The sequence below is a fragment of the Scylla paramamosain genome, chromosome 24, assembly GCF_035594125.1.
Source record: "Scylla paramamosain isolate STU-SP2022 chromosome 24, ASM3559412v1, whole genome shotgun sequence".
Classification (NCBI taxonomy): domain Eukaryota; kingdom Metazoa; phylum Arthropoda; class Malacostraca; order Decapoda; family Portunidae; genus Scylla; species Scylla paramamosain.
Window position 1 is genome coordinate 7,921,445 of NC_087174.1, and position 18,845 is coordinate 7,940,289.

The following is an 18,845-nucleotide window of genomic DNA, read 5'->3' on the forward strand; positions in this document are numbered from 1 at the left end:
CGGGCATGTGGAAAGATTGCACACTACACCAACGATGGAGGAGAAAATATATATGAGTGATGCTGTTGGGGAGAGAAGAGAATGGAGAACTGGAGGAAGAACGGAACATGTGAGGTATTGCGTGAGGTAAATTGAGGGTATGATCATGGGTGGGAAAAGTGACTATAGATCGAGAAGAATTACTTTTATTTTAGTAAGTTCGTCAAGACACTACTGCTTACACCTGCTATGTTCTTGCTACACTGAAATCTAGCATCCATACGTTATAAGTAACAGCCAGAAGTAGTAGTAGTAGTAGTAGTAGTAGTAGTAGTAGTAGTAGTAGTAGTAGTAGTAGTAGTAGTAGTAGTAGTAGTAGTAGTAGTAGTAGTAGTAGTAGTAGTAGTAGTAGTAGTAGTAGTAGTAGTAGTAGTAGTAGTAGTAGTAGTAGTAGTAGTAGAAACAACAGTATTTTATCCTCGTTCACCTCACCGTACTTTTGTTTCGAGAATACACCTTTAAGTGGAGTAACGAACACGGAGGTTTCCCACAAATGTCCATGAACTTTCCAATTACAAAAGAACTGATTTCCTTGTGCTTCCCTTCTGCAATTCACACACGGGAGACAACACCTTGGATGGAAGGCACCTGTGAGAGTATCAAGGAGGAGAGGCGTGTTGCTCGGGAAATATGTGATGGGAGGGTGTGTTGATGCGGCGGCGTCAGGTGGGGAGAATGGAGAGAAAACAAGAAGGATGCAGAAATATTTGTGAACGATGCTAGCGAGTACAGGTAGATGGTGAAGACCAGGGGAAAGTGACGGAAGCAGTGTCAGGAAATGAAGAAAAAAAATAGTGTGGGGAAAATGAAGCAATGAAGTATGGGAAGACGAAGGAATTATGTTTGGGGGAAATGAAGAAAATGAAGAAATTAAATTAAAGAATGAAGTGTGGGAAAATGTAAGAATGGAAGACAGGTGTATGATAATTAACTGAAAAATTATACTGCTTGAAATTTTGTGCAGGTCAAGAATATGTTCGTAGTTTTTACATGACTAGAAACGACACAAGAATATGCGTTGAGAAAATTAATAAATATACGACAGGTGTATAATTAAAAAAAAAATAAATAAATTACTTGGAGTGGAATTTTGTCTAGCTAAAATATACATTTCTCCTCTGAGGACGAGGAGAATCGGCAAAGAATAACGCGGAAAAGAAAAAAAAATCGACAGATGTAAAAAAATAAATAAATACAATATATCTTGAACAGGTGAAAATGTTACGGTGAAAAATGTTTTAATTCTTAAAAATTATAAGAAGCGGAGAAAATAAAACAAATAAAAAAGCATAAAAGATTAACAAGCGAACAGTACGTGTAAAATAATACTGAAATATGGTATCTGGACCAAATAATAAAATAATAGAAAGAAATAAACAAATAAATGCCTTTGTATTAAGATTTTATTCCTGTTGTTGTTGTTGGTAGTGGTGGTGCTGGTGACATTTAAGTAGCATCAGTACAGCACAGTAAAGTTCCTAATTAAGTTTTTTCAATTCCTAATTCGTGTCGTGATAAACAAGACATTAAGCCAATAAGGCCACGGACGCGGTAACCTTGGTGCAAATGTGAGGCGTCAGTGTGTTGCTGATGCCGCCACGCCGACCATCATCTGCCAGTAATGGTGCCTTCAATATTCCTCCCTTCCTCCCACACTCACCACACCACCCGCAGGGCCTCCACCTGCGTAACAATGCCATCTCTTATGTTAACTTATGATTACTACTGCTGTCATTATTGTTGTTACTGTTAGTACTATTATTATTATCATTATTATTATTATTATTATTACAAGTACTATCATTACGCGGATTAACGCTAACAGTAATGGTGATTACATTGTAGTAGTAGTAGTAGAAGCAGTAGCAGAAGTTGTCAATGTTGTTGTTGTTGTTGTTGTTGTTAGTTATTGTTGCTCTTGTAGTTGCTGTCGTTGTTGTTGCTCTTGTAGTTGCTGTCGTTCTTGCTGCTATATTTATTGTTATAGTTATTGTTGTTGTTGTTGTTGTAGTTGCTCTTGTACTTGCTGTTGTTCTTGCTGTTACACGTGTTGTTGTTGTTGTTGTTGTTGTTGTTGTTGACATTTAAGTAACATCAGTACAGCACAGTAAAGTACAGAGCGTGCAATATTTTATGCAAAAAAATAAAAAATACTAAAATTATTTGTTAATTATAATAAAACCATAATCCACTTAACCTTCTTTCAAGCTTTTAATAAAAATGTGAACGGGTAATTAAATCTCTCTCTCTCTCTCTCTCTCTCTCTCTCTCTCTCTCTCTCTCTCTCTCTCTCTCTCTCTCTCTCTCTCTCTCATTCTCTGTGTGTGTGTGTGTGTGTGTGTGTGTATATATATATATATATATATAGAGAGAGAGAGAGAGAGAGAGAGAGAGAGAGAGAGAGAGAGAGAGAGAGAGAGAGAGAGAGAGAGAGAGAGAGAGAGAGAGAGAGAGAGAGAGAGAGAGAGAGAGAGAGAGAGAGAGAGAGAGAGAGAGAGAGGCTTAAATCCAAAATTGATTCTCTTTGGCTGAAATTCAAAACAATTGTCACTAGTTTAGTGTCGCACATCAGCCAAGCGTCCTGTGTGACAACGGTGCCCTTTCCTCCGTTTCTCCGTGAAATGAATAAAACACGCGAACCGCCCGCACGCTCCGTCAATAGCAATAAAAATAACAATAATAATAATGATAACAACATAACAACACACCGCAGCCACGCCAAGAGAATAATGGTAATGAGGGTAATAATAATGGAAACAATGAAGGGAATTATTTATCTGTGTATAATAATATGTTGATGATCCCTTTAAAGACGTGAAGCTGGAACAAGGCGTCTATTCATACATACATACATACACACACATAAATACATAAATATACGTGCAGCCATACATACTTACAGTCCCTTATATCTTAGCCTTTAGCCTTAAAAGAGGAAAGAACGAGAGTCTAATCCCCACACATCCACACGCTCATTCACTCTCACACTCACACAGGCAGAAAAAAAAAGGATAAAAAGAGAGTGAAGAAAGGGAGCAAAAAAGACGCAAAGAAGGACAAGTTAAAGAAGAAAGACACTAGAAAGACACAGGGAGAGAAAGGTGAATTAAAGAAGAAAATACACATAAAACAAGCAAAGAAAGAGGAAGTAAAGAAGACACACAAGCATAGACCAAAAGAAAGATTAGAGGTAAAAAATAACGGGAGGGAGAGAGAGAGAGAGAGAGAGAGAGAGAGAGAGAGAGAGAGAGAGAGAGAGAGAGAGAGAGAGAGAGAGAGAGAGAGAGAGAGAGAGAGAGAGAGAGAGAGAGAGAGAGAGAGAGAGAGAAACAAACGTAGTAAAGGCAGATGGACAGCGAAAAAGGTAATCAGGAAAGATGAAATATACTTGAGCAAAGAAAAAGGCAAAGATAGTGGAAAGATAAGTAAGAAAGATAAAGCAAAAAAAAATAAGTAAAACGAAAAGATAATTTAGATAAAATACACAAACTAAAGGGAAAAAAAGAGAGAAAAGAAAAAAACAGTAAGAATTGAGATCAGGCAGGTAGGAACATAAAGAAGGAAGACAAGGTGAGAGGCAGCAGGAAGTGGCGGGAGTGTGGTAAGAGAGGCGGCAGCGGCGGCGGCGGCGGCGGCGGCGGCGGCGATGGTGGTGGTGGTGGTGGTGGTGGTGGCGGCGGTGGTGGTGGTGGTGGTGGTGGTGACCTCATTCTTACCACAAAACCTGACGTGGTAATCTACTTGCCAAGCTCTCTCTCTCTCTCTCTCTCTCTCTCTCTCTCTCTCTCTCTCTCTCTCTCTCTCTCTCTCTCTCTCTCTCTCTCTCTCCCTGCTAAGTTTTTCGTCAGCAAGTTAATGCGAAGGTTACACACAAGGCCGCTCTTTCATCTGTGTATCGGTTTATTCACTGTGGTGGTGGTTGTTTTTTTTTATTAAGCAACTTTTATTTCAAGCTACATGTATTCACACTAACTTACGAGAATATAGCTGAGTTAGACATATATTAAGTTATGTTGAGGTATGTGTATTTAATTTTGTATCAAGTTATGTATCTAGTTATGTACTGTGTATTAAGTTATGTTTTTCTTTGTGTATTAATTTGTATATCAGGTATATGTTTAGTTATGTATGAAGTTATGTATTAGCAAACATTTTCATAAGCCACACATACTAGCACTGACCTCCGAATATTAATGGATTAGACTAGCAGCAGAGGAAGAGTAAAAGCAACACTATTTTTCTTTCCCATAAGCATTTTGTTCCACCAGACTGCAGTATTAATCTCCTGGCTGGTTATGACGCTATGATGTGTTACTTTACTGACTAACCCTCGGCGACAGTAAACAAAACTACGGACATTTAAACCTTCTACCTTCTCGGGTCACTCCTACTGCTGCCAGTGGTGTCTGTATGCTGTTAACTTGCACCATATTTTAATCCTAAGCCATTGCAGTCGTAATTAAGTTGGATAAGAGTTCAGTGACATGTTAAGGTGCTGGTAAAGAAAAAACTATTAATTTTCTTAAAGTAAAAAAAAAAAAGTGGGAGGAAACTCGAATGTAGAAAAATAAAACTGACAAAAGCTGGTGTTTTCAAGTCTGTTTACCTGTGTGGATAAAGAAAACGTGAATACACTGGGCTTGTGGCTGATGAGGAAAAAGCAGAAATACAAACGGATTTTTTTTCACTTGTTTACTGAAGCGCCGTACAAAGAAAATAGAGGCACGAAGTGAGGTTTATGGCGAATAGCACACGAATAAGGCACGTGTTGAAATTTTCCCTAATATGAGTTCAGTTTACCACAAATGCGTGGGTAAGAAAAGAAAAAAAAAAGAAAAATGAAAAAAAGGACAGATTAACTACTGTATATTAACTAAGTAATATAATTGTGTTGAAATTTGGATATGAAATACGAGTTTAACTTAATACAATGTGCGCAGATGAATGAATATAGAAAAAGAAAACAAGTGATTAGCAGAATTAAACGCGCCAATAATAAGAACAAAATCAGCAGCAGTCTCTTTACCCAGCTTGCCAGAGCCTCCCTAACGCCCCGACTCTCACTGCTCTAGGTAAAGGCGTCGGCGCTTTGAAAATCGAGCCGTGATTTCAGCTGGAGGGACTGTCAGGAATTCATGGCACCTTCCGCGGCGGTGAACGAAGGAAAACATTCGGGCTTTCGTGCCGTCCACTATTTGCACGACACTGTTTTTACGACACATTTCCAGCGGCAGCACCAGAACCACCAACCGCGCAACTGTGACTCCTCGTCTATGCGCAAGTGTGATGCCTCTTTTGAGTGTAGTCTGCAGTGGCGGGCCTAAATTCGTACCTGAGGAAAATGCCACGTGAAGTCCGGCGTGGGTTTTACCTATGTATGTATGTTACGCTGTTTCCATTTTTTATGTGCGCTTAATTTATGTAAGCTTCGTATGTTTCGTTTATTTTTGTTACTGTGTGTTTGTGTTTGTGTTACATGTGCTTAGTGTTCTTTTTTGTTTGGTCGTTGTTGTTGTTTAGTGTGTGTGTGTGTGTGTGTGTGTGTGTGTGTGTGTGTGTGTGTGTGTGTGTGTGTGTGTGTGTGTGTGTGTGTGTGTGTGTGTGTGTGTGTGTGTGTGTGTGTGTGTGTGTGTGTGTGTGTGTGTGTGTGTGAGAGAGAGAGAGAGAGAGAGAGAGAGAGAGAGAGAGAGAGAGAGAGAGAGAGAGAGAGAGAGAGAGAGAGAGAGAGAGAGAGAGAGAGAGAGAGAGAGAGAGAGAGAGAGAGAGAGAGAGAGAGAGAGAGAGAGAGAGAGAGAGAGAGAGAGCTTGTGCATCTATTTTTACCTAAACACTTTCTTTCACATTCTCAACAAAAGACCCAACAGCTGCAAAACACCACTTGCTATGAATCACCACCACACTGAGAGCTGACCTGCCATTACTTATTACTATGTACTTTGTTTGGTGTACGAAGCAGGTTGACTTCGCGGGAGACTCTCATAAACACTTCCTTTCTTCCACAGCGCAAAATACGAGAATTTCCAAAGAGATCAATGGCACTAAACGTCGTAAAAGGAGTCAACCTAAACGTTTCTTAATATCTACCCATCATAAACTTCCCTCAACGTTTAGTATCCATAAACGTTACAAAAATTGCCTATAACGATAAACATAACACTAAAAATAGCTGTAAAAAAGTTACGTGTCTAATCTGAATGATAATACCAGCGAATAAAATTGTTTCTGTATAAAAAAATAATGATAAGAAAAATAAGCAATGAAACGAAGAGAATATGTGGAAAATACAAATCGAAATGAAAGAATACAGCAACGTTGAAATATTGACATTCTCAGGGTTCATAAGGACGCTAAGCAGAAGTTTTATTGCTAAAGTTTTAATGCATAAATACCTAGACTGAATTATTCCTCTTTTATACCTCTCTGACGTGGCTTGCGTGTGTATACATAGACCCTTTTTTCCCCCATCTGTTGTAAAGTTATAACTCAGATCTTAATTTATGATACAAGTTGTTCAGTAGTTCATTCTCTCCTAATGATACACAAAGCCGTGCAAGGGTCTGGTGGGCGAGGCTGTGGGTTACTGACGGGTACTTCCTTCCTAGCGCCACCCACCGACCCATCCCCAGGCTTGGCACACTCTACACTCCACTCCGCTCTCTGTAATATTTAGCTACGCCGATAATATGATCGTAATAACAACTTTACTAACGACCCTGAAACTTCACTAATGGCTGTTCGGAAACTTTCATCATTACTGCAAAAGCTCCCTCCTTCCTCCATCCTCTCCTCCCCACGACCCACACACACACACACACACATCTTCAACTTCCTCCTCTTCCTCCCCACTTATATTCGCCCCCACCCTCCCCATCGCCCCGTTGCAAGAATATCCAGGCGGAGTCCGTGAAGCAATGAAGGCAGATGAAGCTCCGTTGCAAAATAGCGCATGATGGGGAGGAAAAAAAAAGATAAAACACACACACACACACACACACACACACACACACACACACAATAATATATATATATAATTTTTTTTTTTTAAGACCTCGTTTCGCTCAGTCCAGAACAGATGATGCCTGGAAATTAATGAAACAGGAGGAGGAGGAGGAGGAAGATTGAAGGCCATAGAAAGTTTGAATCTCCCTTCAGTAAATATAAAATGCTGCATGGCAAAGCGTGGGCGAGGAGGAGGAGGAGGAGGAGGAGGAGGAGGAGGAGGAGGAGGAGGAGGAGGAGGAGGAGGAGGAGGAGTGAGGGGAGTGTGTGGACATGGGGAAGGATTACAGGGGTGGAGGTCGGGGATGTGAGCACAGGTCAGGTGGAGTTATTGCAGTGGCTAAGTAAAGATCGTGGCTAATAGTGCAGAAGTGGACTGGAGGGCTCAAAGAGTGGACTGTGGGAATTGTGATGGGAGGGAAGGAGAACGATGAAAGGTGGGATATGTAAGGTAACTGGAAATTAAACAACACAGACCGTAGTGGAATGAAAGTTAATTGATTGAGAAGTGAAATAATGGAAGGTAGATTGTGTAAGGGACAGGAAACCAAACAAGCAACGACAGACCATTATCAAATTAAATGAAAATCGAGGAATACAGACAGCACAAGTTTACTGGAAAGGAAACAAGGTATTCAATATTAAGATGGAATAAACAGATATTAACACAACTACACAGACTATGACACGTTCAAACGAGACAGAGCAAAGCAGGACGGTGTAAAAGGAGGAGATAAAGAGGTAAATATTATACCAGAAATACGTAGGGAAAATTAAAAGAGGTGGGAGGTTGGAAGGTAACGCAACACTGGACAGCCATACTCATCACGAGGACAAAATTCTCCAACCTTACCCTCATCCTTAGCATCTCCCCATCCACCCCAGCGTCCATTAGAAAAACTTCCCTCCACCCCTCAATCTAGTTTTCTGTCCGTCCTGCCTTCTTTCCACGCAAGCATTCGAACAAACCACCACATCCTCGCTACAACAACAAGGGGTGGAGGTAATTAAAGGTGCTTTCCTCTCACGGGTGAACAAAGACGTTCACCACAGTAAGCGAAGACGAAGTGACACGCCAAAACTAGAGCAGCTCCTGAGAAAAGGAAAGGAAAAAAAAATACCGGAGGGAATATGGAGGAGGAGGAGGAGGAGGAGGAGGAGGAGGAGGAGGAGGAGGAGGAGTGGTGAAGGGGTGTGTGTGGACATGGGGAAGAACTAGAGCAGCTCCTGAGAAAAAAAATACACACACGCACGCACACACACAAACACACACAAAAAAAAAACAAGAATACCGGAGGGGATATAGAGGAGGAGGAGGAGGAGGAGGAGGAGGAGGAGGAGGAGGAGGAGGAGGAGGAGGAGGAGGAGGAGGAGGAGGAGGAGGAGGAGGAGGAGGCAGAAAACCAATAGGTACAGAATGGAAAAGGGTGACTTTTTAGCATATATTCTTCAGATCCTCTTCAATAGCTGTGATCAATACGTTGTGATGGGGGAGATGGATGAAAGAAAGGAATAAAAGAAAGGGAGCGTGGGGCGGGAGGCGTGTAGAGGAGAGAGGAGCACGCCTGTGAGGATGGAAAGAAAGGCGATTAAGGGAGAAAGCGAGAGAAAGGAGGGGAGGGGAGGAGACGGCCAGAAATAAAAGAGAATTGTGTAGGAAAAAAATAAAGATGGGAAAGTACAAAAAGGGAATAAATATTGAAAAACGCTGATATGAAAACTGGGTAAAAAAAATATTAGGAGGAGAATAACAAAATCAAGCAATTTCTAAAAACACGTGACAAGAAAAGACACGGAAATAAAATAAGGAAAAAAAAAAACAAAGAAATAAAAAAAATAAAACTATGTCAACGTAAAACAAAAGAAATGAAATAGAAATAGTAGAAAATATATTCATGTGTTAAAAAGATTTGATTAAAAGTGCTCTCTCTCTCTCTCTCTCTCTCTCTCTCTCTCTCTCTCTCTCTCTCTCTCTCTCTCTCTCTCTCTCTCTCTCTCTCTCTCTCTCTCTCTCACAGCTTTTGAGCCCAAAGCGCCAACTCAACCCTATCCATAAAATCCCCTTCCTAACCTTTCCCTCTCCCCTTCTCTCCTTCCCTCTCACCGCTCCTTTCACCCTCCCTTCTCACTCCCCTTCCGTCTCTCCCTCTCTCCACCTTACCCTCTCTTACTTCTCCACACAACACCTAGCAGGAAAACTCAAATTTACCTCACAGATTGAAATGCAGAAACTCCCAAACCGAATTTCAACTTATGAGGAGGAAGACGAGGAGGAGGAGGAGGAGGAGGAGGAGGAGGAGGAGGAGGAGGAGGAGGAGGAGGAGGAGGAGGAGGAGGAGGAGGAGGAGGAGGAGCTAAGGAAAGAAATAATATAAGAGGAAAACTACATTAAAGGAAATAAAAGATAATTGTATGGTTGGATAAAAAATTTGATGAATGAATGAATGAAGGAAGGAAGGAAGGAAGGAAGGAAGGAAGGAAGGAAGGAAGGAAGGAAGGAAGGAAGGAAGGAAGGAAGGAAGGAAGGAAGGAAGGAAGGGAAGGAGAGAAAGGAAGGGAGGGAAAAATAGAGAGGAGAATGGGAAGGAAGAAAAACGGAGACTAATACGAAAGCTCGAATTACTCATTAGAGAGAGAGAGAGAGAGAGAGAGAGAGAGAGAGAGAGAGAGAGAGAGAGAGAGAGAGAGAGAGAGAGAGAGAGAGAGAGAGAGAGAGAGAGAGAGAGAGAGAGAGAGAGATGGAAGACCTTCACATCGTATCATTTAGCTCGAGCGCGCACGCACGCACACGCACGCACGCGCGCGCGCGCACACACGCACCCCCCCCCCCACACACACACACACCACTGACTTCCCGTACAAAAATCCAGGAGTCCAACTGGAACGTACAAAGTCTTACGTGGTGTAAGAAGTTGCCAGAATTTCTCCTCCAAGGCAAGCCAGGAGGAGGAATTCTTTTCTGGTCACGGAGGAAAGGGAGAGAAAAGGTCAGGGAGAGAGAGAGAGAGAGAGAGAGAGAGAGAGAGAGAGAGAGAGAGAGAGAGAGAGAGAGAGAGAGAGAGAGAGAGAGAGAGAGAGAGAGAGAGTCAAGGAGGTACGTATTAAGGATTGGAAGGAAAAGAACCAAGGAAGATAAGGAAAAGAGGTCACTGAAGAGAAAATTAAGGAAAAAACAGGAGAGGGAAAGAACACAATGAAAAGGGACATCAGTCATGAGAGTGATAATGATGCGTCCTGTGAAGAGCTACAAAAAATGGAAATAAAAAGGTTAAAATATTAAGAAAAAATGAGGAAGAGAATAGAAATTAAAAGGACTGGAAATGAAGAGAATGAAAGAAAGGAGGGGGTTAAGGAAAGGAAGGAGGGTTAAAAAAGTAGAAGCAAGTGTAAGGTAAGATAAGGTAAAGAAAAGAAAAAAGAAAAACAAACAAACAAAGGAAATAAGCGCAAAGTAAGGAAAAGAAAGGCATGAGAAGATGAAAAGGAAAAGAAAACGTTAGAGAAAAGAAAAACAAAGGAAAAGGAAGGTGAAGCAAAACAAGATACGGTAAGACATCATTAAGTAAGAAAACCAAAGGCAAGCAAGGCAAGCAAGGTAAGAGGAGAGAGGAAAGAGGAGCAGGAAGAAGTGAAGAGCCTGGGGAAGAAGTAAGTGGAGAGGAAGAGAAGTCATTGATGTCACTATCGGTAAGATACGTGAAGAGGACTGGGAAGAGGAAGAGGAGGCGGGAGAGGAGGCATGTAAGAGGGGAAGAGGTGAGGGTCAAGGGGAATCAAGAGGTGGTAAGGGAGGGCTGAGAGGACATCCAGGAAAGGTTATTGGTGATTTAAAAGGAAGAAGGAAGGAAGGACAGGCAGGATACAAGGGAACGGAGGAAGGCGGGAGTAGGGAAGGTGATTGCAAGGATGAGGAGAGTGGAGTACTGGGGGTTAATGGGGGTGAGAGGGAGGGACGGGTGAGAGGGGAGTAAAGATGATAAAAATGAAATAAAGGAGACCAGGAGTAAAAAAATAAAATGGAAGGATTAAATGAGAAAAGGGAAATAAAATCAAGGAGGGAAAAAGTGTTTGTCATATTTCTCTCTCTCTCTCTCTCTCTCTCTCTCTCTCTCTCTCTCTCTCTCTCTCTCTCTCTCTCTCTCTCTCTCTCTCTCCCTGACCTTTCCCTTTCTCTTCTCCGTGACCTTAGAAAATCATACCTTGGTCTCGTCTTTTAATAATTCTAGAGACTCGTTCTCTTCTTCGCCTTCCCTTTTTCTGATCTCTTATATTCTCCACTCCCTCTATATCCACTATCCTCCACCATTCCAAATATAACACTGTTCACCTTTTCCATTTAGTCCATTCCCACTCCTTATCTCCTCCACTCCATCGATCTACTTACCAATTCCACTCAACCACTACTCCTTCGTTCTATCACTTACTCCTTTCCTTCTACTGCTGCCTCCAAGTTCTCCTACGCAGCGAGGCATATCACTTCTTCATTCACGATTTATATGGCGACAGTGAGACAATTATGTGGCGATGGTAATAATAACAATATACTTATGTGTGTTTTTTTTTTTTACAAGAAGTGCTTACCGGGTGTAGTGTTCGCTAACGTTCCCATGCTTATTACCAGCAAGAAGGACGCGAGGTACAAGGAGAGAGGGTAATAACAAGAAAAATAATAGCAATAATGGTGAGGGTGAATATGACAGTAGTAATAGTTAAAATAATAATACAATTGAAGTCAAGAAGAAGAAGAAGAAGAAGAAGAAGAAGAAGAAGAAGAAGAAGAAGAAGAAGAAGAAGAAGAAGAAGAAGAAGAAGAAGAAGAAGAAGAAGAAGAAGAAGAAGAAGAAGAAGAAGAAGAAGAAGAAGAAGAAGAAGAAGAAGAAGAAGAAGAAGAAGAAGAAGAAGAAGAAGAAGAAGAAGAAGAAGAAGAAGAAGAAGAAGAAGAAGAAGAAGAAGAAGAAGAAGAAGAAGAAGAAGAAGAAGAAGAAGAAGAAGAAGAAGAAGAAGAAGAAGAAGAAGAAGAAGAAGAAGAAGAAGAAGAAGAAGAAGAAGAAGAAGAAGAAGAAGAAGAAGAAGAAGAAGAAGAAGAAGAAGAAGAAGAAGAAGAAGAAGAAGAAGAAGAAGAAGAAGAAGAAGAAGAAGAAGAAGAAAATTGAGGAATTGGAGAATTTCAGAAGAGAAAGACAATGAAGACCCAATCCCCCAACAAATGAAAAAAAAAAAAAAAAAAACAATCCAATATCCTAAGTAGCAGCGATGCACCAACAAAATAAACAAACAGACCAACAACTGTTTCTTTCCAACATATTATGGTGAAGACTGACACCAAATAGTCTGTCCTCAAAATCAAAATACAGTCTACACACGAATTTTTACAAAACTTCACTTTTATTTTTGTGTGGAATCAAGAAAGCTGGTCTGAATATGCGAAAAAGCAAGCATAAAAAATAAATAAATAATAAATTAAACAATTCAAAAGTACATGAATTCATAAAAAACATATGCAAGGGGAACAAGAACACTCACAGGTGACATAACAGGTGTGTTCCTTGGGCACTCCAGCACACCCGAGGAAGAGAAGAGCTTTCAGTGACTACCGCTGTGTGGGGTGAGGCTGTTCAAACAATGAAGAGGAAGAGGAAGAGGAGGAGGAGGAGGAGGAGGAGGAGGAGGAGGAGGAGGAGGAGGAGGAGGAGGAGGAGGAGGAGGAGGAGGAGGAGGAGGAGGAGGAGGAGGAGGAGGAGGCCAATGAACAAAATTAGGATGAGGAGGATTTGCATGATGACACTAAAATAAAAGTATGAAGAAACACATAGAGTGAGATATATATATATATATATATATATATATATATATATATATATATATATATATATATATATATATATATATATATATATAGATTCACATGATAAACGGCATATAAACTAGTGAAGTACAAAAAAAATATGACATGATGAAGAAGAATAACTAAAAATAACAGAGCAACAAAAAACGAAGCAACAAAAAAAAAAAAAAACACAACATATCCACCACTGAAGAAACAACTCCTTGAAACACAAAGAGATGGAAGCAGAAGGCGAAGAAGGAGGAGGAAGAACACAGATAAGGAGATCAATAAACGAACACCCAATAAACGAACACCCTGAGTCCCAGAGGAGAGGAATTAACGTGGTCCACGATACTCGCGCCCCAGACAAATGTTACCAGATCCACGTGGGAGAAATGGAAGCTGCGACTTATTAGAATATTGATGGCACCAGGTAAGACAAGGTAGTGGCAGCAGGTGGACCAAGTGTTCTAGGTCTCTGGGGAAAGGTTAGGAATAGGGGAGAAGCGAGACGAGGTTTGGGGAGGATAGGTGATAGAGGTGGGGTGGGGGGACAGGGCGGCGACTCAGGGGAAGATGAAACAAGGTCCTCTTAAGAATAAAATAAGTTTCTCTCTCTCTCTCTCTCTCTCTCTGAAACACACACACACGATCATCCATCTCTCTTGTCTTAAAGTAGATACAATGACAGGCCTTGTTCCCTTTATCCACATCACCATCACCAATACCGTCATCATCATTTCTCTCTCTCTCTCTCTCTCTCTCTCTCTCTCTCTCTCTCTCTCTCTCTCTCTCTCTCTCTCTCTCTCTCTCTCTCTCTCTCTCTCTCTTCGATCTGCTATTGGCATATCGGAGTTAGTTTGTCGCGGTAAACTTTGTGATCTCATTGTTGAATCTCTCTCGCATTACTCGTTACCATACCAACCAAACTCTCACGTTCCACTCTGCTCCACCATACCAACCACTATTAAGATAATTCTCCACTCCACCTCAACCCCTCCTGAGACACTTCCACTCCTCCCCTCCACCTCCATATCGCTATTAGAAGCGTCGCTAAGTCCAGTGAATATTTTTCCTGGATTTTTTTTTTTTTTCAGTGGGCCTATTTTTTCTTCCTTTTTATTGCCCTATGTCAGTGGCCATCTATCATAAAAAAAGGTGGTATTACTACTTTGCACAGCTGTAGATAAAAATTACGACAAAACGTACTAGGATATGAAGACATTCGTGAAATAACTAACAAATATGGGCATTTGTAGTGATTCCCCACTTCGTCTTTTCCATACCTATTAATTCATTCACGCCGCCTCTTCTTCCATAACAAAAAAAACATATCTAACGGCAAAATTTACAGGGATAAAGCGACCGTTATTCGTAAACCGACTAATAGAGATGAGCATTTGCAGTGATCTCCCCAACTCGTCTCTTCCTCACCATATTCCTTCATTCACGCCATCTCTTCCTCTTCCGAAACCAAGACCATAACTAAATCCCCCGAGGAAGCTTGTACAGTTGGAGATTTTAGCGCTCCCTCTGAATTTCGTAGAGAAAACAGTTCCTTGGAGTTGCTAAGAAGGAAGCGAGAGAAGAGAAAGGGTTTACCTGATACTCGTAATCTAACTGCATGTTGTTTCCCCTTGCTGCACTTCCCTCTTCCTTCACGGTACTTCGGACAGTAAACTCTCACTCTCTCACTCTCACTCTCTCTCTCGCCTCACCTTTCATCGCCTCAGCTCAGTACGCCCCTATCGTGCAAACCCTCTCGCAGACCGCTTAACACCTCCTCCCCTTGCCACCACACCTCTCCACCACCACTTAAACCTCTTATTCACCACTCCTATTCGCCCTACAACTCTCACTCTCACCCACTTCATATACCTCCACCCTCACTCCCTCTTCCTACTCTTTTTATTTCATCTGCTCCCCACACCTCTTCCTATTCCTGCCCAGCCTTTCATTTTTCCTTACCCCTCCTTTCCTCCCTCCCCCCTCCTCCTCCTCCTTCACGTTCAGAGTGACCGCAAATAATACAATCAAAGAACCAATCACATGACACGGCATCTGTTCCGGCCAATCAGATCCAAGGCTGAGCAAACAAGCGAAGCGAGAGAAGCGTGTACCGAAGAGAAAACAAAAGGAATACACAGCGAGAAAGGAAGAGGAGAAGGAATGAAATACGGAAAAGAACGGATGAGCGAAGAAGGAAAAGGAAAGAAAAGAAACACGGGAAAGACAGAGACAGGGAGAAAGGCACAGAGCGAGGGATGGAGAAAGGGAGAGAGAGAAAAAAAGAGAATGTATATGTGGGGAGAAAACAATACGAAGACAAGGACGACAAGGACGGGGGAAATAAAGAATAAAGACACAAAAACATGACGCGAACACGGCACGAGACAACACAACACAGGAGGAGGAGGGAGAACAAAAAAAAAAAAAAAAGAGATAGAAAGAGAAAGACGAAATAAAAATAATCTCATCTCCGTCTTCGGGCAAACAGGCAAACAAAGACGAGGTGAGGAGAGACACCCGCCAGAAGACCAGATGAAACTAAGACCACGAGAGGGAGGAAGACAGGGAGAGAAAACAATGCAATACAACACAGACGCACACACAGGGAAACACTCACTCTTTTCCTCTGAGGGTAAATGCGAGTAATAAAGATACAAGGGGATATAATACGTGGTGCAAATCAGGCCGAGAGAGAAACACAATGGGCACACAAAAGGGATATAACGCAGGAATGAGGAAATAAATTATACAAAGGAAAAAAATAATGTGAATCAAAAGTCCTATTTCGTTTGGGTTGTTTGTTTTTTATCTTTTTTTTCAGTGTTGCTTCAATTGTTCTTTGTTTTGTGTGTGTGTAAAAGAGAGAGAGAGAGAGAGAGAGAGAGAGAGAGAGAGAGAGAGAGAGAGAGAGAGAGAGAGAGAGAGAGAGAGAGAGAGAGAGAGAGAGAGAGAGAGAGAGAGAGAGACAAACAAACACACACACACACACACACACACACACACACACACACACACACACACACACACACACACACACACACACACACACACTAAATGAATGAGTGAATGAATGAATGAATGAATTAATTAATTAACTAATTAATAAACAAGTAAAATTAAACACAAGCAAATAAACATATAGATAAATAAAACACTGATGCAATAAAAAATGGGTTTATGAAAAAAGGAAACCAGCGAAAAACAACTTAATGAAGAGACAAACAGAGGGAGCGGAAGAACACGCTTTACATCAGTTACCCCAATGAATAACATTAACCCTTTCATTAACACAGAGCACAGTATCCAAACCTATTCAAAGCATGTGTGGAAACCGATAATACGATACTGCCTGTACGATTTCGATATTATCTGCGTTTTGCATGAGCTGAGGGGGACGCGGAGGGAGAGAGAGGGAGGGGGGAGATAGGGAAGGAGGGGGAAGGAGAAGGAGGCGTGGAGGGTGAGCTAATATAACTGATAAGAATTAATTAAATGTGATTATGGTTATTATTCCATATGTAAAAATCTCTCTCTCTCTCTCTCTCTCTCTCTCTCTCTCTCTCTCTCTCTCTCTCTCTCTCTCTCTCTCTCTCTGATAACGGTTCATCAACTAAACACGCAGGTGTTTTTTTTTTTGTGTGTGTTTTTTTACAGTAAAAAATCACTGAGCAAAACAAAGTAAATAATATAATAGATTAATAATCACCAATATAACATACAATAGTAAAACTACTACTACTACTACTACTACTACTACTAATAATAATAATAATAATAATAATAATAATAACAATAATAATATAAATACCATGGTATTCTCGGCAGTCCGATGCCAACACGCCAGCAATTCGAGGCCACCAATTGGGTCAGCGCGCCTCATGCAAAAAAAATCAGGAGCCATTTAGCATAGAGAGACAAGCTGATCTCCTCCGCAGTCAGCAAATTCCACGGGCAAATGTCGACAGAAATGGACCAGTTCTCTTGTGGGGGACGGAGAAAAAAAAAAAAAAAAAGATAAAGGAAAAAAACGCAGCGTAGAGGAAAAGCTTTAAAGGAACGGTCTACATTTTCTAGAAGGAGTTACGAGTGACGGGGGAAGAGAGAGTTACTTTCATTTAGTCTTCCTTCCCGTGGGAGGAGTTATGGCGCGGCGCTGCGATGTAGACTGATACAATTAAACTGCACCCAAATAATTTTGCAGGAACGATTTCATTAAGGAGAGAAACAAGCTCGTAACTGTAGCAGCCGCGCCACGCAACACCGCCACCACCACCACCACCACCACCACCGCGTGAAAAAAATAAATACGGTACTCGCCTCTCTCAATCAGCTGGTTGGTTAAGACAGATATAACGTCTTGTTCGCTTGGTTTCCACTAACTACGCTGCCTGGTGCCTCTTACTACTGCCTGGTACACATACGTTTGGTTTCATTGCACCCTCCGCCAGCCTCCCTCTAGCTCTCAGGGAGGATAAAGAGAAGTCTGTATTGCAATGTTACATCATCGTGTTGCCACCACCATCTCACTAATTACTGAAAGGATGCTACAATTTCCATCAGTATTTGTTGCTTAATGTGTGCACCGATGACATTCGACAGACAGAGAGAGAGAGAGAGAGAGAGAGAGAGAGAGAGAGAGAGAGAGAGAGAGAGAGAGAGAGAGAGAGAGAGAGAGAGAGAGAGAGAGAGAGAGAGAGAGAGTCAAGCGGACTGACTGAACCTGGTGACAACAAAAACAAACACGTTCGACTGTCAATGAATAAAACAAAGACTTCATCTGTTAGCTTTCTAAAAATTCTCTCTCTCTCTCTCTCTCTCTCTCTCTCTCTCTCTCTCTCTCTCTCTCTCTCTCTCTCTCTGGCTATCACATCTGCTTGTTCTACACACATTGGATCTTGGGTTCTTGTCCCAACGAAAGAACGAGAAGGAAGAACAGTATTTCAACCACGTTCAGCAGCAGGTGGGGGGAGGATGAGGCGCCCTTCCAGCTGATGGTGCTCACGGTATAGGCACACATCTCCTTTCTATTTCTTCTTCCTTCACCATATACACCTTGTTAAGGCCTCCAATACACAGGATTGAGTCGGTGGCGTTCCATTTCTGTCTCCATTTGTGTTTCACCAGTGACGTATTTTTGTTCTCATTTACGTGGAATAGAAAACGTGTGCTGTAATGAATTTGTGTGTGTGTGTGTGTGTGTGTGTGTGTGTGTGTGTGTGTGTGTGTGTGTGTGTGTGTGTGTGTGTGTGTGTGTGTGTGTGTGTGTGTGTGTGTGTGTGTGTGTGTGTGTGTGTGTGTGTGTGTGTGTGTGTGTGTGTTTTTCCTTTATTCTTGTCATCCTTTTCATTGATGTAGGGGGAGGGGGAGGAAAGGGAGATCTTTAAATAAAATCCTTTCATCAACTCATCTCTAAATGATGTCTCTCTTACAATCTTCCACCGGTATTTCCATGGTAATTACTCTTATTAACCCTTTCACTGCTATTTGGCACATCGTTCCTTAATTTTTAACCTCAACAACCACCAAACATTGCACTGGCCAGAAATTACAATATATATATTTTTTTTTATCAAATTCTTTCTTGTAGATGTTCATAAAGATTCCGAACAACGCTTGATTTTATCGAGTGAGAGTAAGAGCACAGCCACTCAAGGGTTTGAAATATTCTTATCACTTACAAGATACCGGAACTTAATCAAACTAACGCTCAGAGGATAAGAAACAATACTCAAAGGATTAAAAGATAACGCACAAAATAAATAACAAAACGGATGATAACCTCAAATAAAACTAAAGACACTAACAAAACAAGACTTACGTTTCTTAGCAGATGACAAGAGAACGGAAAGGAAACGTAAAGACACGAGAGGTTTTCAGAGGGAGCGCAATTCTAAATCCTACACTAGTCCCTTTAAACAATTTTCCTTCAGCCACCATGTTTATACGACTAAACACATTACCACAAGTACCC

General features: G+C 41.4%; 1 protein-coding gene across 8 annotated transcripts in view; it reads right to left on the reverse strand.

Moving 5' to 3' along the window:
• LOC135112940 (uncharacterized) overlaps positions 1-18,845 on the reverse strand; it is a 262,579-nt gene that overhangs the window by 219,400 nt on the left and 24,334 nt on the right. For 6 of the 8 annotated variants that reach the window (XR_010274626.1, XM_064027894.1, XM_064027893.1 and 3 more), the window contains exon 2: positions 12,562-12,649. Coding sequence is in view for 5 of the 8 variants with exons in the window: in XM_064027894.1 (XP_063883964.1) it covers positions 12,562-12,649 (88 nt within the window). In the remaining 3 variants the exon portion in view is untranslated. Of the gene's footprint in view, positions 1-12,561; positions 12,650-16,682; positions 16,750-18,845 lie in introns of all 8 variants that reach the window. The other 2 variants (XR_010274625.1, XR_010274627.1) reach the window with 1 other exon arrangement.